General features: G+C 43.7%; 1 protein-coding gene across 1 annotated transcript; it reads right to left on the bottom strand.

Annotated features, from left to right (window-relative positions):
- Positions 1 to 10,373: 10,373 nt before the first annotated feature.
- On the bottom strand, positions 10,374 to 27,632 carry SHISAL2A (shisa like 2A). Its single transcript, XM_027894934.1, has 3 exons — positions 27,395 to 27,632; positions 20,818 to 20,957; positions 10,374 to 10,890 (listed from the first exon to the last, which is right to left on the bottom strand). The coding sequence occupies exons 1-3, from the start codon at positions 27,574 to 27,576 to the stop codon at positions 10,661 to 10,663; spliced, it is 552 nt and encodes a 183-aa protein (XP_027750735.1). The 5' UTR covers positions 27,577 to 27,632; the 3' UTR covers positions 10,374 to 10,660.
- Positions 27,633 to 27,984: the final 352 nt, after the last annotated feature.

Below are 27,984 nucleotides of genomic sequence, written 5' to 3'. Positions count from 1 at the left end.
GTGCTTTTGAGTTTCAAGGAGGTACTTGGGATGTCCTTGGAGGAATAGGAAGTTTTGAATGAAAATACAATGAAATAATGAAATACTCCTATAGTTCTACATTCCCTGTACATTATGGGACTTTGGTACATCAGTAGTGGTAGATGCACCAAACATTGGTGACAAAAACATTATTCCTTTTTATAAAAGTACTTCAATTAACTCTGTTTTCCCTTTCCCCAAAAGATCCTAATTTAGTGGATTTTAAAAACCCCACAGTCCTTTCTCTGTCTACTCTTGTAACATGATGGAAGAGCTGGGAAAAGGAGTGTGGGGAAAGGGAATAGGTAGTACCAAGAACAATCAAGCAGACAATCTGGCCCAGACCTTGATGCACACCCACAGTGCAAGTAATTAAATACATGCTAAGAGCTATTTGAGAAAATAAAGCACAGAAGACTCACAATATGTAGAAGGATCACAATATGTAGTTAAGGCTCAAGGCCGAATTCTGATTTTGGTTGGAGCCAGTCAGAGCAGGGGTTCTGCAAGGCTTGCTTTACTAGCCATACATACAAGGATAGCACCAGGCCCCTTCTGCTGACAGCTGTGAGCTGACAGATGCACTCCTGACTCACAGATGCCGTGCTCAGGGTCATACAGCACCATCCAGGAGAGTCAACAGTGTATTTTCCCAGGAGTCTAAACATACACTTGAAAAATGGTTGATGGGTGTTACAGGAGCTCCCAATGGAAGCAGAAGCCTGGCGTGACTGGGCTCAGAGCACTAAGGGATGAAGAGACTTTTACCCTGATATTCCAGCATCCAGCTAAATCATTCAGTTCTGGAAGACTGAACAGATGCAGCCCAAAATGACAATAGCCAAGTATTTCTCATTACTTTTTGCTGCTGCAAATGCTACGGATAGCAGAGGAAATGATTTTGGCTGGGGCACGCAATGCTTGCCTGGTAGTCCTTAAGTATTTTGTTCAGCCTCAGTACACAAAAAATAAAAATGTCTGAACATATTTATTGAGGGTTCTCTGCTTGCCGCACTTGGCAGCGAGTCTGTGACTGGCTGGAGAGTGCTGCTGCTGTCTGGGGGAGAGCAGACTCCTCTCCAGCCACACCACCTTGTCTAATCCCTGGTGCTGGTGACCCACTCCCTGAGCATTCCAGGGAGACATCTTACACTCATCATCTGCAGGGATGCAGGTACACAGGAGGAAGGGAGTCAACAGATGCAAAGTGGGACTTGTGGCTACGGGGCTTCGGCAGCTCAAAGCAGCTCTTGGGGTAGCAGTGCCACAGCAATCTGCATTCACCTGAATCCCTCACCAGTCACCTCTAACCCCTGCCCAGCCAAGTGCTGTTATGTGCAGCTTGTGTGTATTTTTCTTCTCTCCTCCCCACCCACAGCTGTTGTCCCAAGCTGCCCTGTGCCGCTGGGGATCCTTCTCCACACTGAGAGCCCTGGGTACTTCCATCAGCCACCGAGCTCCGTGTCTCCTGGTGGAGCAAAGGATTTTGAAGTGTGAGGAGAAGCAGAGAATCAATATACACAGCAGAAGTCCAAGGAATGCTTGGTCCTGTCCAATGGGACTCTTAGGCTCCAGAATATGATCAGAGCTCCTGGGAATCCCGGTCATGGCAGCAACAGTGAGGTGAGCAGTGACCATTGCAATGAAAACAAGCAGTGTCCTGCAAAACTCCCAACTCTGAGACCTAGTGGCTACTTAGGGGTTCAAGATTTCTATGTCTAAAGTTTTTGTGTTCTGAAGATAAAATTAGTACAAGATCCAACATTCTTGGTATATTAGATGTGTATGAACTATGAACAGAAATACAGTGACATTCAAATTGCTTCTAATAATGTGACTGCACCATGAAACTACTATATTTCCTTCTGCTAAAATAAGAAACAATGATTGTGATGATATTTCTGCTTTATTAAGAAATACTATTCTTTTTTAACTTATGCTTCTCATTAGCACCAAATAATGGGTAAGCATGAATCTAATTCTCAGGCTCAATTTGTGCTTAATGATACATTAAGTCTGCTCTTTAACTGCCAGAAAATGGGTTCCTGGGTGTTTCCTTCAGTTCATTCCTAAAGTATGATTCCTAAAGCATATGAAGCATTCCTGCCTCCTAAAAATTTGTTCTATAAAATGCTGTTATGTGTTTTCAGTACTGGCAGATCCTATTCTTCCTAGTCATTAGACTGGAAAGCCTGTGTGTTACCCAAGCATTTGTTCAAATAATCACATTCCAAACTGGCTTCAAGACATACCTTTACAAAGTTCTTTGGCTACAGTAGCACACCTGCATCCCCTCTGGAGCAATAAGCCCCAGGTAAAGAATCATTTTGTCTTCCCTGGTGCCATGATTTTGTTGGTTCTTAGAAACTAAGTAGGAATTTGTCCCTTCCCCCTGCCCACTGTGTGGAGGAGATGTTAAATGGGCAGTTAAAGAACAGAAAAGAAGTTGCTGGTAGGGCCACATTCCTAGTTAATGGCCCTCAGAATCTTATTTTTGGGGAATGGTGAAGAGTTAATTTTTATTTTTTTTTTCCCTTTGGTCTCCTGGGAAACAGGGTGGGGAAGGAGCTCAGGTGGCTGCTGAAGCTGGAATAAGGTCAGAGCAGGAGCTTGGAGTGGGTGGTTTTGTTCTCAGCCTGGCTGTCAGCTGTGGATTCTGCTTGGATTTTCATTGGAGAGGAGGTTTCGGGAGGTTTCCCCCTTCCCCGTTCCCGTTTGTTTCTTTCTTGGCAGTGATTCTTGTGCACGTCAAAGGGAGAGGGAAAACCATACCACACAGTTCGGCCAGCAGGACAGAGGGAGTTCCCGCTGGGGAGGACTTTTTTTGTTGTTTCTCTCGCTCCTCTCTCTCCCCTTTCCCAGTGTTGGGGGGGAGGGAAACCCATTTTCGGTTCCTCCAACACACCCCAGAGGGTGTCACTGCACGTGGAAACGACCAGTGATCCAACAGCACCCCCTGCTGACCACCATGGAACACTGCAGGCCCTGCATCTCCAGTGATCCAACAGCACCCCCTGTTGACTGTGGTTAGAATTGCACCAAAGGGCACAAACTGAACTGTTTACCTTTTTTTCTTTGTTTATTGGTTTGTTTTGAAGGGGATTATTTGTGGCTATAGGAGTATTGCTTGGCTGTTTTACTTGTTTTCTTTTGTTGTTTCTGCCAATACACATATATCTTTTAATAAAAGGCTGTTATTTTTCCTTTTTCCATGCTTTTTTCCCCCTCAATTTGAGCCTCTTAATATTGGATTTACAATTGCTTAGAGGGAGGAGTTTGAGTCTTCCTCATAACTCATCCTCAGCAAAACACCTGTGTCTCATTTAAACAGATATCTTGTCCTTCTTTTCCTCTTTGTGCGCATTTCAAACAGCACGAGAAAGCAGATGGTGTATCCCTGGCATTGCACCTCACAACTTTGTCCCAGACGAGCCTGGGCCACAGAACTTTCTGCAGATTATGATGAAGCTGGACCTGGCTGTCTGTTGACCAGTGTCCTCCACAGGGCATATCCACACAATTTCCAAGATTTTATCTCTGGTGTAAATGACCAGATGCCTTCCACAGGCTCTTATCTGATACATCCTTTATAACTCCATCCTTTCCCACTGTACAGGCTTGTTGCTCTTCTCTATTTCCCTTTCCCTGTATGTCACCATTTGGGATAAGCAATGGATGCTGAGCACTGTTCTGATACAGCTCAATGATCTGCCAGTGAATTCCTTCTACTGGTGTTTGAATTCTCCAAGTGTAACTTCCAGATTTAATTTAGTCCCTTTATATTCCCAAAACAGAATTCTGCACCTGTGTTTTCCTCTGTCCTGGGATCTCTTATGCTTCCTTATGCTATTCCATCAAGACATGGAAGCAGCTGCACAAAGCATTATGTTTTGTGATGGTTTTATTTCTGGCTGGTTCATAACTAACTGTTAGCTGGTGAGGTAAAGAATTTTTCCACATCCCTGATCTAACACTGGAGACTGACTGCTCGGTGCAACCACTTTACAACTTCTTTATTATTATTATTATTGTTATTATTATTGATATTGCGATATTGTGAATAACTTAGACAATTATTTTACTTTATTACATGCTACCACTGAGGACTCTTCAGCTCCTCATACTACCTGCTGTTGCCAAGCTGCTAAATATGAAACACTGACTGTTGATAACCTGCAAGGAACATCATTTTCCTCAAGGGGAACAAGCTCTCCAGTTGTGACGTATTCGAGGGATCTTTACGCCAGCTGCTGCCCATTAACATGCTAATCAGCAGCACAGGGAAGAGCAGAGCCAGAACCACAAACCCAAAAAGTCATCAAAGCTTCAAGGAAATCACTTGCATATAACTCACTGGTGAGGCTGGCACGGATTCGCTGTAACTTTATGATCTTCCTGGTTCTGTCTCCATGGAACAGATGACATTTATATGAGAGGTAGTTTCCATGCTGACTGGGTGCTTCAAATGCACACACTGAAGAGAGAATAATAAGAGACAAAGGTGAATCACCACTCAGGAGTGAAAAGTAGAGTCAGAGGGGAAGGGGGTTAAGAATTAGAGGCTCCTCTTGCAGTCCCAGAATGCCAGCCCTTCCTCTTCTACCCCCCTTTCCCTTCCCTCCCCTGCCAAATTGCTGCTAATAATTAACCCAAACTTTCACCCATGAGCGACCCAGCCTCCCTCCCCTTCCCCCCCGAATGATCTGATCACTTCTTAATCAAAAACTGCAGTAAACACGCTTGAAAACAGCCCATGATCATCTGCCACACACACCGTGCCAGCATCATCCTTCTCTGTGGGCCCTTTGCGGCTGGATGCATTCCCAAACACCTTCCTGCTTCCATGCTCTGCCAAGGCAGTGTGTGTATCTGAGCTGGCCAAACACTGGGTCACTCCCCAGACTCCGGGTCACTTGTAGGTTCACAGCTACTTCTTTTCCTTTTTGTCTCAACCCTCCTACATTTTGTCCTGACAGGGGAGGTGGGGCTGTGCTGCAGGATTGGGATTCAGACTCACTTCTGAGAGGGAAAGGCTTCAGTGTCTGAGGTGGGAGCTTAACTCCTCAGGGCTGGCAGGACAAGATTTACGAGAGAAGATTGTGCTCACAGTGAGGATTTCTTCTTGTCCCAGTTTTGCTTCTACTGAAAGGGACAGACATATTTTGATCTGCATTAGGAGCAACGACTCTGCATCAGATAATCAATTGTATCTTAGACAATTAAATGTGGTGGGGATTCTTAGGAATGAAGTTTGCACGTTCTCAGATTGAACTCTCAGATTTCTTACCTGGAAAGAAACGAGATGACAAATGTAGTTTTTGTCTCTAAACCAAAATGCACATTCCTAATATATTGACTTTGGTGCATTTACCTCTTTGTTTTACCAGCACAAATGCAGCTTAGATACAACCTTTGCTTTCCAAACCTTTGCTTTCCCAGCTCCTGCCTTCCCATGGCAATGGAGAAAATAAAAAATATGAAATATTCACAAGTGACAGGATCTAATAAATTGTCCTTTGAAAGAATCATATTAGTCAGAGGTGATCTGTACATGCAGTCACTAGAGCCAACAACTTTAGTACTGGATTTCTCAACTATAGCTCAATTCCTTATTACTTTTAAAAAACCAATGTATTGCATCAATACATAATCTATTTCTTGGAGTTATCAGTTAATTGTGGAGAGATTCTGACTTTGTTGCCTTCATCACAAACAAGACCATACATTTCACTTGCCATTTCTGGCTTTTCATTCCGTATAAAACGCTCCATTACAACCTCATGTGACGATAAAGTCACTGCACCGTGTCTCTCAGCACATTAAAATAAGGAATAAGGTGCTCATCTCTGCTTAAAAATGCAAAGAAAAAATATTCAGCCGCAATATTTTCTCCTCTGGAGAAAGGTTTTTGGGACCTATTTGTAAGAACAACAAAATGCAAACTAATATTACACTGAAAATCAACAAGTTCCTTTACCTTTTTAAAAGCCAAATGCACAAATACTGATTCTTTCACTACTTTCCCTCGCTTCTTCACAGCTTAAAAAAATCTCTGTAGCAAAACCAGCAACAGACTGAAAGGTGCAACCAGCCTATAAAGCTCAGATGGGATGAAAAATTGAGCCCTGAAACTTTGCAAATAAGTCACTGTGAGTCAATTTTCCCCCAGCTGAATCTGTGCCCTGCCTGTTCTCATTCCCCACAGGTAGTTATGGCACTGGCAATTTGAAGTAACTTGCTGGTATTCAGCATGTTGCTTTATTTCTTCTCCTGTAATTGAGTTGTGCTGGTTTGACATTGTAATTCAGCACTGGGGAAGGAGCAGACCCAACTTACTGAAGCATCTATGGCTGATTGAAAAATCCTGATTCGACTCTGCAGTTCATTCATTAAGGAGAACGTACTTTCATTACACTTGTTTGCAGAACTAAGTAGTTATTTGTCAGGAACAAGAGGAATATCTTGCTCTCCCTGCAGGAAGTCACAGCTCTGGGCAGGGATGGTTCTGATGTGAGGTTTGGTTTCCAAAAGGATTTTCTGGTGGAATCGACAACATGAAATTTTCATTAACCATCTGCTTGTGCTCTTCTGATTCTGGGGACAAACCCTGGCTCTTGCTTCTGCTCACCCACTTGGAAGTGATAGAGATTTTGCCTGGATGAGGCTCAGGAAGTTCAGGATGCTGCCCCATCAACCCCATGTCCCTTTGCAGGAGTTCATCCACAGCCACCCAAAGCCTGAACAACCCACTTTCCCTCTCAATCTCGATGTCACACTGCACGACCCAGCTGGCAAAATGCTCAGCACAGCTGATGGAGCAGATTAAAAACATCATGGGCCTGAACACCTTCTTGCCAGCAGCTTTTTTTGTAACCAGGGGGAAAGGGAAGCTGTGGTTTCATAAGATACTCTTCAGCTAAAGTATCCTGAAACATCAACTGCAAAAAAGGTCCTTATAAGCACTTCTTTGTACTTACACTGTTTCCACTAATTGATTTCACCACTCTGCGTTGCTGCTGCCATCAAAATGTACTCTGTGTACAAAACAAAGCTCTTCAAGAGTTTTTATAAAGGAGATGGATTGGAACAAGGGTAGGAATACAGGAGAGGCCTGAAAAGATGTTTTAAGGTAGCAAGTATAAAGCACATGTGAAATCTAAATTTCAGTCTGTTGGTCACAGACTCAGGGATTTCAGAGATGCCTGCATAGATTCTTCCCACACAAAGGCATCTTAAACAAACAACACACACACACACACACACACACACACACACACACACACACACACACACACATATATACACATGTAAAAAAATCAATTATCTCTGCCTGTAGATCACATTCTTGTGGTCCCTAAGGAACCCTAAGGCGCCCTAAGAGTGCCGGGGGGGGATGCTAAGGGCACTGATGCCACTGAGCACTAGAAACCAGCATGTGTTTTGGAAAACCTACTCCAGAAATAAATGATGTTGGGAGCTCGGGCAGATCCTGGTGGTGGTTGTTCAGATTGGGTTCTCATTTTTTTTTTTCAGTTTCTCAGTGTAGCAGAGACGTCTTTTTTGAACCAGAAGTAGCTTCATATAATTAAGAGCTGACTCTCCAAAGCTGGTCCATGGCAGAATTCTCTCATCCTCTGCTTTTAATGAAATATCTTAATAGATCTTTACCCCACTCTCCAGTGTCTGTTAAAATATGAACTCTATTTATACTTCTTCTTAACTTCCTAAACTTCCAGACTGGCTGTGAAAAGAACAAGTAGATCTTCCACAAACACCCCCTAATTGACTATTCTTATGACCTTATAACTAAATCACTTCTAAATCTACTCAAAAAACTTTTAAATTCCTTACCTCAAATGAAGAGACAGGATTTCTGTGAGCTTCAGGCTAACAGAATAAAACTTAAAAGCTTCTCATTTGTATTCCTAGGAAGTAGCTGAATCTTTATGCTCTTCCTGCTTAATGTTTTCCACAACTTGAGTGACAGAACAGCCATGAGGATCTCCAGCATTTGTCATATTAGGAAAATAATTAAAACAGACATTATTTTCATTCAGTAATGGGACTTTTTGTTGGTCTTTCTTCCCCAGTTTAGAAACTGAGAAAGATAGGGTCTTTAGGAATTACACTTAAATAAATTGATTAATTATGAAAGCCACTAAATACATGATTGATTGCGTGGGACCACTGATTAGGCATTTCCTGCTTGAACCCACAGTCAGATGAAATAATACAAGTGAAGAGCCAGTTGTTAATATTGCAACATCCAGAACAGTAGGGATGTCAAAGGCACATCCCTTTGGAGTGAGTGCCACTTGTGCCAGCAGGACTGCAAAGACAGATGCAGCCAGCCCTAGAACTGCCAGTGGGAATCTGCCTGCTCCCAGGGAAATCCATCAGGAGCTGCTGCTTGTGCTGCTCCACTGGCACCTGTAAGTGCAGAGACAAACACCCTTTCTATACCCCACAGTCCAAGAGGCCTATTCCATACTATTCCACACTATTCCACAATTCTCCCATCTTCATTTTGACTCCTTATGAGTAGAAGAATTCCCCAACTTTGACAAAACAATAAAAAATACTCACAGAAACTCCTGTGAGCTTGAGTAGCCTCTGTACAACTGATGGCAGCCCTGAATGTGCTTTACTATGGTAATTTAAGCAATTTAAGCTTAAAATGTTCCCAGGGCAAAAATTAGGGCTATGCCTAACAAGTCCATTAAGCCTTATTATGCCTATTAAGCAGGGGGAGTCACCCCCTTGTTGTGACTGCACACTGAAAGCTGTTATGAGCAGTGCACTGAGTCCCTCATCAAACCAGCGTGGGAGGTGCTTTTCGGTGACATTTACAATACCTCAATTACAAAATAACTACCTGAAAGGGCAAAGAAATGGATTTTGCTAACACAAAACAAAAACAGTCATTAGACTGAAAGCTTTTTTTTTTTTTTTTTTTTTTTTTTTTTTTTTTTTTTTTTTTTTTTTTTTTTTTTTTTTTTTTTTTTTTTTTTTTTTTTTTTTTGCATTCTGGTTTTTATTCTGTTACTTTGGTACCTTAAGATACTCAAAATGAATAAAAAGCCCAATATCTGAGGGGAAAATAACCTTCTCACCTGAGGCATCAAAGATTTAGAAATTGCCTGAGAGAAAAAAAAAAAATCAAAGCTATTTGGATCTGCAACGGTCAAAATAAGGTGTATTTTGTTACTTTCAAATATCTTTAATACTTTAACATTTAACAATTAAAGTGCTAGCTCGGGTTTGCATGCAGTTAAAATAACTTAAATCCTCTTTTTTCTCATCCTCCCTAAGCCTTTTATTGAGGGTTCTAAAAGGAAGCATATGCTGCCAGAATGTGTGTCTCAGGGCTGGGATCCCCAAAGGAAACCACATGGCAAAAATCCCAAATCCTTTTCCCTTCTGCTCTTTGACAGCCCGAATCAAGAAACTTATGAGGCTGGAAGATCAGGTTTATGCTCTGTTGTGATAAAAATACTTTCTTTGTGCCTCCAGTGTGGTTTCAGTTTTCTAGAGGGCCAGTTTAGTGAGTTATTCTATGCAAACAGCTATTTTTTGCAGGCACTGGTGTGTTATTTCACACAAGAGCAGATTAGATCAGAAGCACTTTGGGGGTTTGATGCATAATACCAGGTATCTACAGTTTAATTTTCAAGGACTATCACACAAAAAGATGTCACCCCCAAAGAGTAGACATGGATCTTATCTTACAAAGTTGAAGTATAACTAGAGAAAAAATGCATATTGAAGTAAATATTTCAGGCTTCACCTGCAATTGGAAGATATAATCTGTCTACTGTCTTACCATCAACAGCACGGTTAAATATTTTTTATTTAAATACTTTTCATCACTCACCTTAAAGAATTCTCACAAGATAAAAAGAAATCATTATCATTAAAGGTCATCATTTCAGGACTGAGAGCCTGAAAGACTTGAAAACTCAAATATGACAGTTAAGACTGTCTTGGTTGTTCTGAGATTTCTGGGGAAATAAAATGTGCAATTAGAGCTCTTTGATTACCTGAAGGAGTGCAACACTTCACAAATTAGTGCTCCAAATTGAAATACTACTTGAAAATGTTTATGTTTGCTTCACAAGAAATATTCCAACATATTTTGATGCAGGATCTGCAAAACAATTGTGGATGTTTAGTTCAGTTCATTTCAGTGTATAATGCTTCCAGTTAAAACCACTGTTAAAACCAGAACTTCTCTACAAAAATTCACTCTTTATTAACTTCACCTTTTGTTGGAAAATTCTCCTGTCGAAATAATTGCCAGATTCACGAGAATCTTCTGAGGAGAAAATGGGGGGTGGGGGGGAAATGATCAGTTAAGAAAAATACACCACAAGTGGCAGATTTTATTGAGGTACTGCTTTCACATTGGTCTGTGCACCCAACAGTCACACTGCACTAAAGACAACCATGGTCAGGACATGAAGACACCACATTAGGGTGGCACCCAGGGAAGGCTTCAAACAAAGCTTGGTCATCACGGTGTGCCAAATTCTGCTCTGCTGGACAACTGTGTCATCTCACTGGGACTGCACGGGGTAAACACAACGACTTGCATGTAAATGACTGACAGCAGCAGCTGGAATGTGCAAATCAAAACATACTATTTCTGAGTACAGAACCATACACAAACATATGCAGGCACAGCTTCAGGTTGGCCTCTGGTTATCCACAGAAGCTGTAACAGCCAGCAAACACCTCTGGAAGAGTGAGTCAGGTTCTCATGCCTCCCAGTCACAGTCCATCCTTGCAGCTTAGGAAATCTCTGGAAGCCACTTGGCTTTGGCAGCAGCTTGTTCTGGTGGGGGCCTTGTGAAGGATGCAGCTCTGTACCTGCAAAATACCAATCAGAGTTCAGAATTAGACTGAAGAGGGGAAGAGTTTCTTCCTCTGCTGCTTAGCAGAGTTGATAAGAAGATCTTGCAAAAAAAAAAAAAAAACCACAGAGCAAACCACAGAGCTCAATCCATTTCACTGGCATTACTTCTTTCCAAGTGTGTCTTTATATTCCTAACCTTTATGATGTGAAGAACACCTCTGGAGGGCACTACTACAGCTATGGAACACTAAATGCCTCCTCTGGGGGTGTATGTGGATGGGGAGCTCTGCTGATGCTCCTCTGCTGTGCAAGTGAGGATCTCCCCCTGCCTGTGACAAAGGCTCAAGGCAAAATGAGGCTAAAACAAAACAAAAAAGGTTTAGCAGACACAGTCATTCATCTAACATTTCTATGGAAAATGCATCACTAATACCTACACTAAACCACACATTTAGTTTCTTTTTAATGACAGACATACTTGCAACGTGTGCCTTTAATTCTGAAAGATACCAGAACATATTCCAAACTACACTGCAGAAATTTTTTTACAGATAAATTACTCTACTGTTCATTAAAGGAGGATTGATTCTGAGGTGAAGCACAACAGCTGCTGGTACAGATGGGTTTAGAAGCAAATGCTCTTCTGGATATGCAAAAAAATGGACATGCACTGAAGTCTGGCTGGAAAATTTCAGCTAAATCAGCTACTGACAGGAGTTTTGAAGCATGAAATTTTGGATTCAAGGCAGATGGCAACTGGCAGCAAACAGCATCCTAACCAGCAAAGAACATCACTTCAGTACTGGTTCATTGAGAGGAATGATGCTTATCTGAATTATCAGTGATGCCTTTTGCAGATTCTGGATTTTTTCTGCTTAAAGCTCTGAGGATGGTTATGCATTCCTGACCAACTTAAATGAAAACATGAGACATACACATAAACACAGATTTGTCCCCTCCCCAGCATTGCCATCTGGTGACTGCAGGCTCAGGATGAACCAAGAGAGCAAAGCCCAGCCTGGGGTATGATAAACCCCAAATAACCCACCGGTCAGGACAGAGGATTACCCCACTGGATTTAGCTTTGGGGAGACTCACTCTGAATACAGAGGGCAGTTCTGGGTTCCACAAGTTAAGAACGTTAAGGTACTCAAAAGCATCCAGTGGAGGGCAACAAAGCTGGAGAAAGGGTTGGAAGGATGGCTGGAAGGATGTCCTGTGAGCAGTGGTTGAGGACTCTGGACTTGTCTAGTTCAGAGACAAGGATGCTGAGGGGTCACCTCTCTCCAGCTTCCTGAGGGGAATGTGGCAGGCACTGGTGAGTTCCTGGCACAGGCTGCCCAGAGAAACTCTGGCTGCCCCATCCCTGAAGTGTTCGAGGCCAGGCTGGATGGGGTTGGAGCAACCTGGCCTGGTGGAAGGTGTCCCTGCCCATGGCAGGGGGCTGGAATGAAATGAGCTTCAAGTCCCTTCCAACCCAAATGGTGCTGTGATTCTGTGATCTCTTCTTCCTGGTATCCAGCGATAGAGTGCATGGGAATGGTTCAAAGCTGCATCAGGGGAGGTGTAAACTGGACATTAGGAAGCATTTCTTTAGTACTTGGTCAACTCCTTTAGGTATATTTGAGGATTTGATTTCTCCTTTTTAACTACAGAATTTGCTTTTTATTGCATCTCACCTTTTTAATCTCAGAACACTTCTCCGGGGCACTGAGATAATTCTGAAAAGTAGTTTTTCCCCAGAGTCTTGCAACCCTTCCCAGGGTGGTGTCATTCATCAATTTTATACATTTCCTCCTTAGTCCTTCAGCCAAGCTCTTACTATTGAACCGGGATAGAGCACCGAGACATCTTTCTTCCCTCCAAAAATGTGTTTGAGAATGAGTCACCGAAAACTTCTCTTTGACTGCATTTTCATAAAGATCTGTAGTCACAGCCACTTGTTCCCACTTATCTGATGGGCAAAATTACCTTGACAAAGAGAGAAATTACACTGGTTTGTCGTGATTTGTCTTCATGAAATCTGTGTCACATTTTTCTTGTGCATAACTCAATTGTTTAATAATGTAATATGATATCAATCTAAGTTAGAAGCAATGCCTCCAGCTGCCTAGTTCCTCTCCCATTTTGAAGCTAAAAGCTGTGTTTGCCCTTTTGCTGGAAAAGAACACACAAACAAGCTTGAACTGCGTGTTGAACCACACCAGTTGTCAGGGGTCCTGTTCCTAATTAAAACCCAGTGAATTTGGCAGAGGAATTCTGCATGATAAATCAAATCTAATTGGCACCTGTAGCTTTCTCACAGCAGTAGAAAGTGTGCAGCCACTGATGGAGTCTCTGGCTCAGCACCGCAGAGCCACTGCTCCCAGTGACAGGTGAGGGCACGGAATCTGCAACCAGCAGAGGCGAAAAGCAGAGGACGAAAAACCACTAGAGACCTGGAATTTCTACCAACACTTAACCATATTATCTGCTGAGGTTCAGAGAAGATCCTTGCCTCCCTTCTCCTTTTCACATAAAGTTCCCAGCTCTTCCACTGTGGATCAGGAAGAAAAGGCTCACAGGCTAAGGACGGTAGTTTTTCTGGATTCACCTCCAAATGGGGCCTCAAGTATTTTGAGTCTTCACAGTAATGCCAGCCTCATTTTGCCAACACAAAGAGTTGGGTAATTCATGCACAGAAAAAAGGCTTCTACATTTTTTTGTCTTTATCTAATGCATGCATTCAAACCCTACAGAAGTCCTTTGCAGGTGGCCTTTCATTCTCTCCCTGTTTCTCTCTCCCTGAAGCAGCAGTGGTTTGCAGGCTGCACTTCAGGGCACCCCCTGAACAGGAGCCTCTCTGCCCCAGTGGAAGGCAGGTGAGCAGAAGCAGGAGGAAACGAGAGGCTCGTGGCCCTCAGAAAGCAATGCCACATTCCCAGACCTCAGCTCGTCTCAGTACTTGGCACCTGCCTCGGATATTTTTGGATTTTCTCACTACAGACGGTTTTCTGACTGCAGGATCCATTTTAGTCTTCCCATGGCATTTTTCTCCCACAAGCCATTTCATTTGCAACAGCAGAAAAAAAAAATAAAATGTGTGGAGGTGGCTGGGAGTTTTGAAATGAGTTTTGTTACGCTGAAGTATTTTTTTGAGGCCCAGCAGCCCAAAGCAACCTGCTGTGCCCATAAAGAGCCCTGAGGAAGGTGCACTGGCACTTGGGATGCACAGGGAGGCTCTTTTTAAGGCTACAAGAGAAAATACATGAACCAGGGAACTCTCGACACATTCCCTTTCCTGCTCATCTGAGAACAACTGCTGAGCAAAGGGGACCACTTATTTTTCCTGTGACAGACACTGCTGATCCGCAGCTGTTCTCACACTCTGTGCCTGCCTAGCCAGGAGCTTTCACCCCTTGCAGAAGGTAAAATGCATGTTTTCATGCCACCTGAAGTCCTCTGTATCACTGATAAATTCCTCTTAAGTCTGAAGTACAACTCGTCTGCACTGGCATACATTTTAAATATTATTTTGCCTGGTCTGTGTCATAGGCAGTTTGACCTTTAAACAGGATTTCAGCATCAAAATCAAGTTTCTTTCAAGATAACCCTCTCCAGTTCTGTCAGACTTGACTCAGCACTCACAGGTGGCATCTCCCAGAAGCCAAGTATGACTAAAATGCCCAGCAGACACTTCCCTGCTCTCACCCTTTGTCACACAGGAGACTTTCTAGCAAATCATCACTAAAGAAACTCTTCTGAATAAGTTCCAGTGTCTGCCTCCTTCATAAGCTCTGGTGCATCCAGGACAGCATCAGGGAAAAGACAAAGACAGCATAAGGGGAATAAAATCTTCCCTGGCACATAACCATGATGGAGTATTCATGTACCAGTAAATCAGGAAGAGATTTGTCTGTGGAAGGACTCTGTCCAAGTCCCTGCAGATACATCCCTGTGCAAGGGCAGCATCAGGGCAGTGTGGAAATAAATCAGAGACAGTTGCCAGTGCTTTTCAGAAAGTTAAAAAGGAAGAATCGTGGCATTTCATGAAATCCATATAAAACAGAGTAAAGAATATACAAATACAAGAGAGTAAGATGAAAATAAATGTTCTCACAGTACCTATTTTCTTTACAGCATTGGTAGAATCCATCCAGTGCCTCTGTTTTTTAACATACTGAACTCCCTCTGGTCTCACTGTCTGTAAAACAAAAGCATTTTCAATAGAACTAACAGCATTACTCTTCTTTTAGTTTCAAGTAGTAATACAGAGATGTGCCCACTGCACTAGAAAAAACACAGTTCCTGGAATCTTCTACAATTTTTAGAGGATAGATCAAAACCACTCCACTTTCCATTTCTGAGCCTCCAGGAGGCTGCAATTATTAACATACTTGTGTTAAAAAGGAATAAACATCAAAGGGAAGAGCAGTTTAGGGTAGCAGCACTGTGGTATAAGTAGGACTTAAAGCAGGGAATCAGAGTGTCTGCTCCAAGAAATTGGAGGGGGAAAAAAATCCCATATTCAAGAAACTAAATCAGAAATCTCAGATTTTCATTCCTCTCCAAACATGATCAGTCACCACTGCCTTCACTGCACCTTCCACCCAGCGAGCCCAAAGCACTGTGTGTGTGTGTGTGGAGGCTTCTCTGCATGAAAGAAGTGTTGCCCATGTTTGATAGGAGCAAATAAAGCTATTTTTTGTGAGGCATGGCACTAGTTGCCCAGAAAATCTGTGATTCTGGCAACTCTCATCTTTGGAGCTTTTGCTTTTGAAGTTTAGTAGCGTTCAAGTGTTTTTCAGAGCTCAACTTCAGAGGTTACATTTATTAAAATTCCACTGGCTAACTGATCCACACACCTGCTTGGAGCAGAATGGCTGGAATCTTTGGATTCAGTGCAGATAACTGGAGTTTGCCCAGCTGCTCAGAAGAACTAAAGGCAGCCCTGCAGCGGATCCCTGCAGGGAGGGAGGAGGAGGATGCTCTGCCGGTGGTTTCACTGATACCTGCTGACACCTGGGAAAGCAAAGCTCTGGACAGACCTTCCTGACCACACTTTGAACTCAATTTATTTTCTTTCTTACCTCGTATTCATTCTGTCATTCCTTTCCCACTTTCCTCATTGTGTTTGTCACCCTAATTTCCTGCTACTGTGCTTCCCATGCTAATCCCCATACCCATGAACAACAGGTCATACTTTGAGTCCCTCCTCTCACTTTCACTGCTCTCAATCTCCAGTTGCTTCTCATCCTCCAGGCTCCCTCTCCACGTCCCCAAGCAGCCTGACCCTGCTCTCCAGCCCCCCCACAGTCACTGCTCCACTCCCTGGCCCTCCAAGACTTTCTCCATCCCCCCTGGAATCCTTGCCTCCCTGCTCTCAACTCTGTTCATCCCAACCCTTTTCCACATGTTCCTGGCACATTTAGGTGCTTGCAGTTTTCTCTGTTATCTACCAGCTCCAAACCTCTCCCTACTCCCTTCTCTCACCTAAGTCTCCTTAGGGAGCTCATCAATCTTCCTCCCAAGCCAAGTTTCCCTATATTTCCCAATACCCTCCAGCCCAACACTGTCTTGGACCTCATTTTCCACTTTTCCACTGTTTGGGCCAACACAAAGAGCAAAGAGAATGAAAAAGATAAACTGAACAGGGCAGGGTACTTGTGTCCAAGAAAGTGTATGGGGAAGGTATTAAAAAACACAAGTTCTCAGAATCCAAAAGGAAAGAAAAGTCGAGAATTCGAGTATTTTTTTTTTAAAAAAAACAAACACCTGACACAAAGCAAATTGGGCAAAGGAATTATTTGGGTTTGAGGTGTTTGGAAAGTTGAAATTCATTTTGTTTGAATTGAACAAGCTGCAGTTTGGTTTCAAAGATGTCAAAATGGGATTTAAGCCAAGATCTTAGTTGACACCAACTATGTGAGTTATTTCAGTTGTGATAAAAAACAAACCCAGAGAGTAAAAAAAGAAAAAAATAGAAAGAAAGAAAAATTCCTACTCAGTTATAGAGGAAGGCCCCTGATTTTTGAAGCCTACACCAGTTATAGGTATCTTTGCAGTAAAAAAACCTGACTCTTAATGAGCTGCAAAAAACTCACTGCTACAAGGTTTGGGAAATTTAAAAGCTAAGGAGTCCAATAAAAACATTTCCAAATTTAATCTCTCCTAATGATGTTCCCTCCACTAAATTGGAATTCCCAGCTCCAAAACAGTTATATTATTTTTTTTTTAATAGTTGAGCCCATTTGGCTGGTTTTTCCCCATACACAAATCTGAGGCAGATGATTGGCAAAGATAAAAGTAGCCTGACTGGGGAAAATTTAAGGCTTGCTACACGAAGACCATACAGTTTCCATTACTGATAAACATGGAAATCAAAGTTATCAGTGCACACTCCAAAAGCCAAGCAGTGTGTCTGAATTCAGACAGCAGGTACCTGCTTTCAGAACCAATCCTCAGATAATTCTACTAAAGTTAAGAAGGGGAATGTGTGAGAGTTCAGTGCCTTTTTATCAAAATATCCGAATATCTCAAATATTTGAATCATGCCTCATGAGGAATCTTTAATTAAGGAGAGAAATGGGGACAGGAAGGTCATCTGGCTACTTTTCAAGCTGAGTTTTTAATGAAATGAAACCATGAACTTTTGCATACTGCGATGTCACGGCTTTGCAAGAACAAGAAATTAATAAGTTCTATTAAAGCACATTTTTCCCAGCACTTCTGATTAATTTACAAGGCCACAGTTCTCTTCACACTCCAACCCAAAGGCCCCTGCTGTCTGACTGAATGCATTACAGAGGTCTTCCTGGGCTAAGCTTGAAGGGAAAGTGTCAGTAACCCTCATAAAACACAATCTGCAATGCTTGCTTTGCAGTGGTGTGGAACACCTCACCTCCCCTCAGAGCTCTGCCCACATCTGGAACAAATACAGGGGCAACTCAGAAAACGTGTTTAAAAACTTCAGGTCACCAAGGTGGAGAGTCCCTGTCTACCTTTTATGCCTCTGCTGGCAAAGCCCATCCCAAGGGGCCAGCAGAGATGATTCCTCCTCTCTCATCAGCTGCCTGCCCAAGGGAAGCAGATGGGCATCTTTTCCCAGAGCTGAGCATTTGTGCCTTTGGATTCCTCCTTTTCTGCCCGTTCACCTCCTCTCCTGACAATCAGGCAATGTTTCCTCGGCCCTCCTAATCTCCAGCACTGAGGGGATGTTCCAGCACTGTTCACTCAGCCTTAACAAAACACTTGCCATCTTCTGACTTCTTAGTTCCCTGCATTTTGAAGGGGACAAACCTTCTGAACAAAGAGAAGTTTTCGGTTAGAAGAACAAAGCATATGGCCAAACTCCCTTTTACCTTGGATAAATCCAGAACGTTTGCATGCTCAGGGCTGGGATTTCTTTGGGACCTTTTTCTACCACCATTACAGTTTCCCAGCCTTCAGGTGGGAGAAACAGAAACATCGAAAAATGAGTTCAGGGAAAAATCCTTTCCCTCAGAAAGAGCTTAAAGAGCAACTTGTATAATCAAGCAGCAAGTTCACTGTGCTAAGAGAAAGCATGCTCCAAGGATTTGAGTAGCCTTGGTCTCAAAAAGCATGGCTCAATTCCTGGGTCAGAGAGCCGGTTTTTAGAGGTAATGTAAGTAAAAGGACAAAGGTCTTCTGGTTCCTGATGTCCCTACAGACTGTCTTGCATATTAGGGGTCAACTCTGCACTCTGCACTATGATACTACAAATAGAACTGTGTAACTCCACTAGAATTTAAGCGCTTTTTCCTTCTCTAGACCAGTGACTGAGCTCATTTTGCTTGAAATTCAGTGTTCAGATTAAAATGTTAATTTTTGCTAGGGCTAAAACATCCTTAATTAACTCAGGAACCTAATCTGTAATATCTCTGCTGGTGCTAGTGAAGATCATTTGTCCAAGGCTAAACAGAGGCAAATTCCAGTTGATCTGCCTTTTGCAGAATCAGTAACTTTAATAAAGGCTTCATATATTCACATATTGTTAGATTTATGATCAATCTTGAAACTATTTCTGTAAAATTTCAACTATTCCACTTCTTCCTTCAGGGCATCTTGGATGAGCCCACAGAACAATGACCAACTTTAACTATTCCATGAGGTAGGAAAGGCATACAATAATCAATTGTATGTTTGATGAAGTACAAAGCTCTCTCTGAGCTGATGTATTATGCATGAAGTTGAACACAACAAACAATACTGCCTTCAGAAAGGAATGCTGTGTGAATGCTCCAGGGATACAGATGTTGCACAACACCTCATGTGTCACACAGCCTTCACCTAAAGGTAAGATTATGCCAGTTTAGAAAAAGCTGGGTTGAACTGAGCTCAAATAAAACTCCTGGTCCCCAGTCCTGCAGTTTCCTGAACCTTCTAAAAACTGCTTTAATTTTTTAATTCATTTTTATTGTCTAGATATGATTATGCTCAGATCTCAGAAGAACTGGAAGAGGAGGAGAGAGGTTGTTTTCATTGTTCCCCAAGTCTGAAAGCAGCAAACCACTCATGTCCTCAGACACTCAGACCCTGCACAACCCATGCAAAAGAAGCCCAAGGATGATGATGACGAGCACTCAGGCTTGTCAGTGAAATCCTTCAGCTTTTCCACAGGCAAAGCAACTGGCTTTCAATTTCCAGCAGCCCATCTCATGAACAGCTAAAGCTATCAGGGTTTAGATGAGAAATAATTGTCATTCAGAGCAGCCAAAGAAGCAGAATAATAGAAGTGAGAAACACAGGACGAGAGCAAAGCCAAAGCAGTGTTTAAATCCAAAGCAATGGAGCCTGAACAAAGCCCCAAAGCACACAGGAGGTGGCTGGGAAAAGGCAAAGATTTCCCAGTTTCCTGGGCTCCTAACACTTGGAATCGTGAGATGGGATGCCTGCAGGAACGCTGGGTCATCGGTGGGGGAGCTTGGGCTGCTGTTCACCTCACGACAGGAAGAGAGGAATCTCTCTAATGCCCAAGCAGGATGCGGGTTTGCAGCAGGGTCCAACTCGGAATGCAAAGATGGAATGGTGTGGCAGCAGCGCTGCAACAGCCCCCCACTCCTTCCCAGCTCCCCACGTGCCAAACACGTCTGGCACAAAAACACAAGGCATGAGGAGAACAGCACGGCTGTCCTGGCAGTGGATTAGGAGCTGATGCCATAGCAGGAAAACCGGAGGGAAGAAGCTGAACAGCAACACGTTGAAAAGCATAATGGCAGTCTATAATTAGAACACAACGATCTTGGAGCACCAGAGCGGTTTGTTCATCCCACCCAAGAGTTTATTTAGGCTGTTCTAGGTAGCAGGTCTTATTTCCACTCTCTCTCCAGGACAAGTGTGAAGTTTTCAATTTGCAGATTAGTAGCAGTTTGCTGAATGTGTGACTTTCGTTTCAGCGGCTCGCTCAGCTTACACAGCTCCAAAGGCAGGATCTGCAGTTCCTGGTGGCCCAAAGAACTACTTTTAGACCAAGACCTGCATCCTCTGGAGAACAAAATAACACATAGGAAGCTTGATATGAAGTGGACTGTGTTAACTAGACACTCAGAAGGGGGCTTACTGCTGTTTAATAGGCTAAATTACAGTAACTCATTGGTCATTTACCGCCACGGAGGGGGAGAAGCATTTTAAAACTAAAAAATTTTAAAAAATTGCAGGTGAAGGGACTTTTTTCCAAGAATTATTCCCCTTTTTCAACTTGTTCAACATCCAATGCCTAACTAAGTAAAAGCTTGTGTTAAACACAAACTAAGCTTGTGTTAAATGCTTTGAGTTTAGTCCAGGTTTCACACAGGAGGTAAAGCAGCAGGACAGCTCGATTACATCTTGAGATTCCCATCAGAAAGAAAATACACACAGTTTGACTCCTCTACATCCACTTAAAGACAGAATAAAACTTTTCCTCTGCAGGTGATTATGCAATCAAAAACAACAGGTCTTACCTGCCATCTGCAAGCTTAAACCAGTATCGAGTTTGCTGCGTGGCTTGGTGCTGATAAACAGATAACAGAGAACACACACAGTGATGATGAAAGCAAAGAGCACCACTGCTGCTATCGACAGGCCCACGAGTGCTCCAACACTAGGAGAGAAAAACAAAGAAATGAAGTGTACCAACAGCCTGGGATACCCATTAAGCAATGGTCAGGATGATGTCTGGAGTTTACTTGTACTCAGGCATGGGACTGACCGTGTATTTTCCTGTAAACAGAAGTTTAGAGCTCAGCACTTAAACTGCACAAATGCAGTTATTTCATTGCCCTCAGAAGGGTCAGTGTCACTGTACAGGAGTTGAACATCTGGCCCTTGGTGACATTTCCTGTTCCCTGTGCATACCACTGCTGAGTCTGATTGAAAGTGTGCTGATGAAAATCAGAAGTAACGTCACGCAGTAACCAACATCAGAAATCAAAAAGCTCTTCAGTGCAGTGCATATTCCTAGAAAAGCATAATATCGTACACACACACAGAGAGGGATTCTGGGACTCCAGGCAGCTCAAACAACATGACTATTCAAGCTGTATTTCCAGTCTGAAAAGCCATTTTTATAGTATAAAACCCATGCAAGCCATGTTACACAATTCTGTGAGCAGCTCTAGAGAGCAGGGCAGAGTCCTGTGATCACTGGTGTGCCTGTGTGTTAATGAAATAAATCTCCAGTCAGGACCAGTGAAATTCTCCCATGATCTTTGTCATGGTAAAAGGAAAACTAAAGCTGAATTAGTTTACACACAATATCAAAGGCTCAAAGAAGTAGGAACTTAATTCCTCAGGCCAAACATACAGTAATTTTATCAAGATACTACTCCTGCAGGATAAAAGTAACTTTATCCATTTCCCACAGACACATAGTGAGACAGTATTTGTATATACAGAAATCTCTCCTGATTTCCAACCCTTCTTTTCAAGTCTTTTCCTAATATAAAATGCTCACGATGAAATAAAGGCCCCAGTACAACACAGCCTAGCTATCATTTCCTATCCTCTCCTGGGCCTTTTGATGCCTTCAGTGTTCCAGTCCTCTATTCCACAGTTCACGCCAAAGTGCCTGACTTCTGGTGAAATTAAACAGCAGACTTCTGGTCACAGATGAAGGGTCTGAGGATTGAGAATCCTTCTATTGCTGCTCTATTTACAATTTTGGACAGATGTCAAAAGGAGAGAAGATAAATGAATGTTCTTGAATTCTACCAGCTCCATCCTCTAGTCAGAAAAATGCCTTTATATATCACTGCTGTCGGTGAGAAGTCAACTCTACTGTGGCCTTGCAGGGAGATGAGAAGAACTGTGCCCTGGGATGTTTTTATGAATTTTACATTCAACCTACTGCAAAGCTTCTCCGTGAGCTCCCACGGCACCAGCAGACAGATTTGTCCACAGGAGGAACTGTTAAAACCAGCAGGATGACAAGAGCAGATATCAGAATGACTTTACCACGCAGTTTTCGGGAGTTATCGGTCAGATTCATTAATGAGGTCTGTGCCACATTCAGTTCCACTTTAGCATAACTAAAATAAGTTGTTATCAGTGCAATGACTGGTTGTGGGAAGAACAGCTCTACCCTTCTGCAGATTTGTCATGGTGTTTACCATCTGCACGAACAAGGGTGTCATTATGTGCTTGTGCATATATGCACATAGCAGGCACATTTTTCCTTCTTGTTTTTTGGCTCAAACAAAATTTGCAGGCAAGCAATATTGTGCTTAATATGGAACCTGAGCATGACCATACAGTCAGAGATCTCAGCTGGGTTCTGGCCTCACAAAACCAAACAGACACTCTGGATTCCATTTCCTAAATGAATCAGAAATCAGGATTCAATTTGTACTTACTCTTTTTAAACACAGTGTTTCAATGCCAAACTGCTGTCAAAGCTCTGAAGCCATCAACCCACTTAGAAGGTGTGGTTAAGTTCCTCAGATTAATTTTGGGTTAAAGTTTGGGGTGGTTATTTCTTAATTTATTTAATTCAGAAGAATTGAATGTTTTCCACAGCTCTGAACACTGATGTTTCTTAACCAGGATCTTTTCCTTTCTATTTTAGCAGTTAAAGCTGTTATCAGAAACAAGCCTTAGTCCTTGCTAAAAGCATTTTGCCATTTTCCAGCCTTTATCTAAACATGAGTCGCCTGAAGCTCTCAGCAGTCCACATGGCAAGATCAGTCCACATCTTCAAGATCAGTCTCCTGACAGCAGAGACACTCAACAAACAAACTCAAAGCCCCTCTTGCCCACAGCTATGGCCTCATTAGCAAGTGAAAACCTCTGCACTGACAAACCACCCAACCCCAAACCAATGATCCAGCAAAAAATGGCATCCAAGGCCTGGCAGTATTTGCTCAATGCTTTGAACCTCAGCAACGCTAAGTTTGGTAGAAGATCCAAACAGAACTCTCCCAAGTGACTTTCCACACCACAAATTTCACCAACACATTCACACCAAGTGGCACATCCGGGGCTCCACTTGCCAGCAGCCTCCCCAGGGCTCCCCAAGCTGCTGGCCAGGGAGCTGCTTGGTGGCTCATCGACGTTTCTGTCAGTGGATGCTCAGCACCACACCCCTATGGTTATTTTTAGTCAATAAAATTAGTCCATCCACACCAAGAACAGCCAGACAGCTTTAAAATTGGCTAAGCAGATGAAGTGTTGCCCACTGGTACACTAAAAGGAAGCTCATGAGTCATCTGGATCCCAGTGAATCAAATGTTCCTAATGCCACTGTTGCAGTGACGTGTTGGCTGTAGTATTTGCAAAGCAAACAGATAAATATACTCAGGGGACTGGAAGAGTGGGCATAGAGGAACAAAAGACTTACTATTTTGGAAAGCCAAAACAGACTCCTGGAGATCTGCACAGCCAAGCAAAGCTTGGCCTCAGCATTAGGTCAAGATATTAATTTATAAAGCATTTTGAATAACATCTCTATGTGGCCTGACAAACTTTTAATCAAATATATATTATTATATGAAACAAAAAAGATACAGCTTTGGAATGGAGACTACAATTCTATTTGATACTGAAAGATGCCATTAAATTTGCAAAATAAAACTTAACTGAGGAGTGACCAAAAAAAATTCTAAAAATCTTTTAAAAGAATGAGAGACAAAAAGGCTGAATTTACCTGCAGCAGTTCGGTACAAATACTACAAGTTCAGCATTTCTCCCCTTCCACTCAGCTTGGGAGGCAAGGCAGATGTGATGACTGCATGTACATGCACAGCACACAGCTCTGGAGGCTGAGCTCAGTGTTTTGCTCACCAGACTTTTTTAGCATCTGGGTTCTGTTGTTTCAAAAAAGATACCATATTATTTGATTTTAAATACCAGGAAAAAAAAAAAAAAGAAAAAATTTAAGCAAGAAAGAATAATATTCATTAAATATCATAAATTCTGGTGAAAATATGAAATGTGTCAGACTTGCTCAAAAGTCTGTTATTTCTGATTGTCCAACAGCTCCCAGTACAGAGGGTGTTAGGATGTATTGTCAAACAGCACAGTTTTTGCAGGAGTGGAATGGGAAAAGAAGGTTCCATGTTGCCAAAGGACTGGGCAGTGTCTGGTTCTAAACACAGTGCAGGCAGTAGAGATTTGGCACCAAAAAAAAGGAATAGCATAGTCCTGCTAGTGACTGGCTTCAGCTTGCCCAGGCTGCTGGCTTCTCCATCACCTGCTTCTGTCAGAGCTGCCTACAAAGTGCTCTGGCAATGCCTCTCCCACAGCAGGAGAAACACAGAAGGAATATGCAATAGTTTCCTGAAATTCCACCTGGAAACTGAAACAATCCCTGAGATATCATCTACCGCTTGTGGTGCACTCAGTCACTGCTTTCAAATTCATGGGGGGAATCAAGGAAAGATTTAGGAAAAGGAACCTAAAGATCTGGAGTAAAGCAAAACCTGAAACAATTCCCCTATCAGAGTTTCCATTCTCTTCGTCAGTATGTTCCATCTCCAGGTTTCAAAGTTTGGGCCCAAATTTCTGACCTAGGTGGAGGCTAAGAAGTCAATTCTCAGACGTTAGAAATTTGTGAAGGCAGGCCCTTCAGAGAGGTGCTTCATTAAAGCCTCTCATGGGATTCAGTTCTTGGAAGTACTTTTGGAAAAGATCAAGCTTTAATAGCCTTCACTGCAGCATATCAGCCACATGCAAGAGCAAAACCTTTTAAACTTCATCTTTCAGTAGTTCTGCCATCTTGAGAAGGTTTACTGTGATCAAAACATCAGACTATGCAAAAATATCATATAACATCAAAACAGTATGTGATAAGTGTAAAAAAGGACACCTGGAGATGTCTTCTCACATCAGAGAAGCTGAGTAATTCTGTGTCAGTCACAGTGGTGGATGGTTGGGAGATCCCCATATTCAATCCACTCCTTGTACCAGACAAAGTAGATCTTAAATAATAATACGTTAAATATTAGAAAAATTACATGTATAAGCCCACAGTACTGGACAGCATTCATTCATTCATTCATGATCCCTGAAGGAATTCACGTGTGACAGTGCAAAACTGCTGGCCAGGGTGTGCATCCCATCATCACACAAGGCCTGGCAGCCTGGGAGTGCAACTCCAACCTAAAACAGGGCTCTAGAGGGGAACCCAGGAACTGCAGACCTGAATCCCACCCCTTGCAAGACAGAAAGGTGAAGGAAAAAAAAAATCACCAAGTCCAGAGGTAAACACAGTGTCAGGGTGCTGAGCGCTGAATCTGAGCCTGGCTATCATTGCCAGGCCATGATGCCCCCGCCCTCACCTTACCTGACTATGAGGGACAGGTCCTTTGATGGCAAAGCCACTGCTCCCATCCCCCTCCTTACCACGCTCTGCCCACAGGAAGCTGCTGGCACTTGCAGCTTTCTGACATAAAATCTTTAATGAAAGAGTCAGCATTTCTACCAGGGGAAAACACTGCCTTGTTAACCTGCTGGAGTCTGTGAGGTGTCAATAGACAGACGGGTGGAGGAACCCAGTGGACAGAGTTAGATATCTCAAAAAACCTTTTGATCAAGCCCCTCACTGAAGGTGTGGCTGAAAAGACTGAACCGACATGGGCTTAGAGAGAGGTTTTGTTACAGAGTTAAGGCTGCTTAAAATAAGGAGCAAAGCACAAGGCTAGGGGGGCTCTTTTCAATATAAACAGAAGTCACTGAGACTGACTTTTCTTCAGCATCTTCATCTATGACCTTGTGAGGAATGACATCTGAGTTTCTGATGATCCTAAGTCGGGCAAGTGATCAAATGCCATGAGGGCAAGGAATGCTAAAAGACTTGAGGAAAACTGAGTGAGCAGGCAAAAATATTGTGGACGAGTTTCGGTGTACATAACATAACATATAAACAGTACAATGTATAAGCAAAACCAAGCCTACACTGCAATGAACTCAGAATTGGCAGTTCTGAACTCAAGGAAAGTTTTACAGTTATCAGTGACAGCTCACTGAAATCACGGAGTCAATGTGAACAGGCAGCCAAAGACATCAACAAAAAGCTGGCCAAGAGGAAGAATTTTGAGAGCAAGGCTGGAGGCAGCATTTTGGCACTCTGTAGAACCTTGCCATACCCACATCTTGAGCATGTAACTCCAGCACTGTGGAGTGAAAAACGGTATGGAAGAGATGCAACTAAAACCATCCATCGGACGCAGCACCTGCCCCAATGATAATCCAAAAGGACCAAGGCTGTTCAGCTCAGAGAGGTGAAAGCTGGGAACTGATGCACCAAATGCTCACAAAATTTTAAACATCATGCATACAGTGAACATGCAATTGCTGATCACCGAATCTCACAATACTAATAGTAGAGAGCACTCCAGAAAACTAGTAGGAACAGTATAAAACAGATAAAAGGCTGTATCTTCAAACAGCAGGCTGCCACCAGGGCTGCAGAAGCAGAGGGTATAAGCAAGCCCTGAAAGGGATTAGACCAAATCAAGGGTATCAAGTCCATAAGAAACACAGTGAGAGCACCATGCAGAGGTGGACTAAGATCCTGACACAGCCAGCCTGGATGCTGAGGAGCCCGAGGGGAACCAGGGAGCAGCCGGGCTGGCTGTGTGCAGCTCTCCTCTCTGCTGGGGATACAGCCAGAGCCAGGCGGACCCTCGCACTGCCCCAGGAGAGCACCGGGCTGATTATCTGTCACCTTCCAAGTGGAAAGTTACGTATTGCTTGACCTTACCACACAGGGAAAAGTAGCTAAAGTCGTTGGGAACTTTATGCCCTCAGCACCTTACGCGCTCGAGCCCCGGGACCGCTGTTCCCCTCACACCCGAAGGGCGGGGGACACTCGGGATGCTCTATCCAGAGGCACCGAGCGTTTCCCAGCGCTTCCTTTACGAAGACCACGAGTTGTTTCCTTCAGAAACTACCCTGGCACAAGCAGAAGTCTCTCCGGGCTGAAGATGCCGCTCTCCCGCTACTCTCGGCGGGACAAGGGCAGCTTGAAAGCGCCCGGCTAACAAACATCTCACCAGCCCGCCCGGAGCCTCCCCCCGGGGCAGGGCACCGCCGCGCCCCTACCTGAGCCACCACATGTAGCTGTGCTCGTAGGGGAAGAAGCTGTGGGGGTCATCGCAGCAGTACTTGACGTCCTGGAAGCCGCAGCAGAACACGGCGCGGGCGTCGCCGCCCGCCCGCGGGCAGCTGAACCCGCTCACCAGCACCTTGTCGGCGTTGAGGTAACTGCTGCACTCGGCGCTCATGGTGCCGCTGCCCGCCCGGCGCCTCGGCTCGGCGGCGCCCGGGCGGGAGGGAAGGCGAGGAGAGGCGAGGAGAGGCGAGAGGCGGCTGTGGCGGGCGGAGCTGGGCGGGCAGGGGGCTGCGCTGGCGGCGGGAACCGCCGCGCCCACTTCCCTCCTCCCCGGGGGTCGCCACAAGGCGGGAGCGGCGGGAGCCGGCCGAGCCCTGAGGGGAGGGAATGGCGGGAAGGAGCCGTGTGCGCGATCTGCTCCCCTCAGAGGCTGGGGCTCGGTGTTACTTCAGCGCCGGGTCACTCGTCGAGCAGGGGTTTCGGGAGTCCGCCCTCACACCCATCGCCTCAGTGGGGTCTCGGGGCAGCCAAAGCAGGGAGGTCATGGAGAGGCACCACACCTCTGTTATGCTCAGGAGCC

The sequence above is a fragment of the Empidonax traillii genome, unplaced genomic scaffold (assembly GCF_003031625.1).
Source record: "Empidonax traillii isolate 1590-97213 ecotype Southwest subspecies unplaced genomic scaffold, ASM303162v1 scaffold15:size5535645, whole genome shotgun sequence".
NCBI classification, from domain to species: Eukaryota; Metazoa; Chordata; class Aves; order Passeriformes; family Tyrannidae; genus Empidonax; species Empidonax traillii.
Note: the sequence above shows the minus strand (reverse complement) of the source record. Positions and strands in the feature narration are given on the sequence as shown.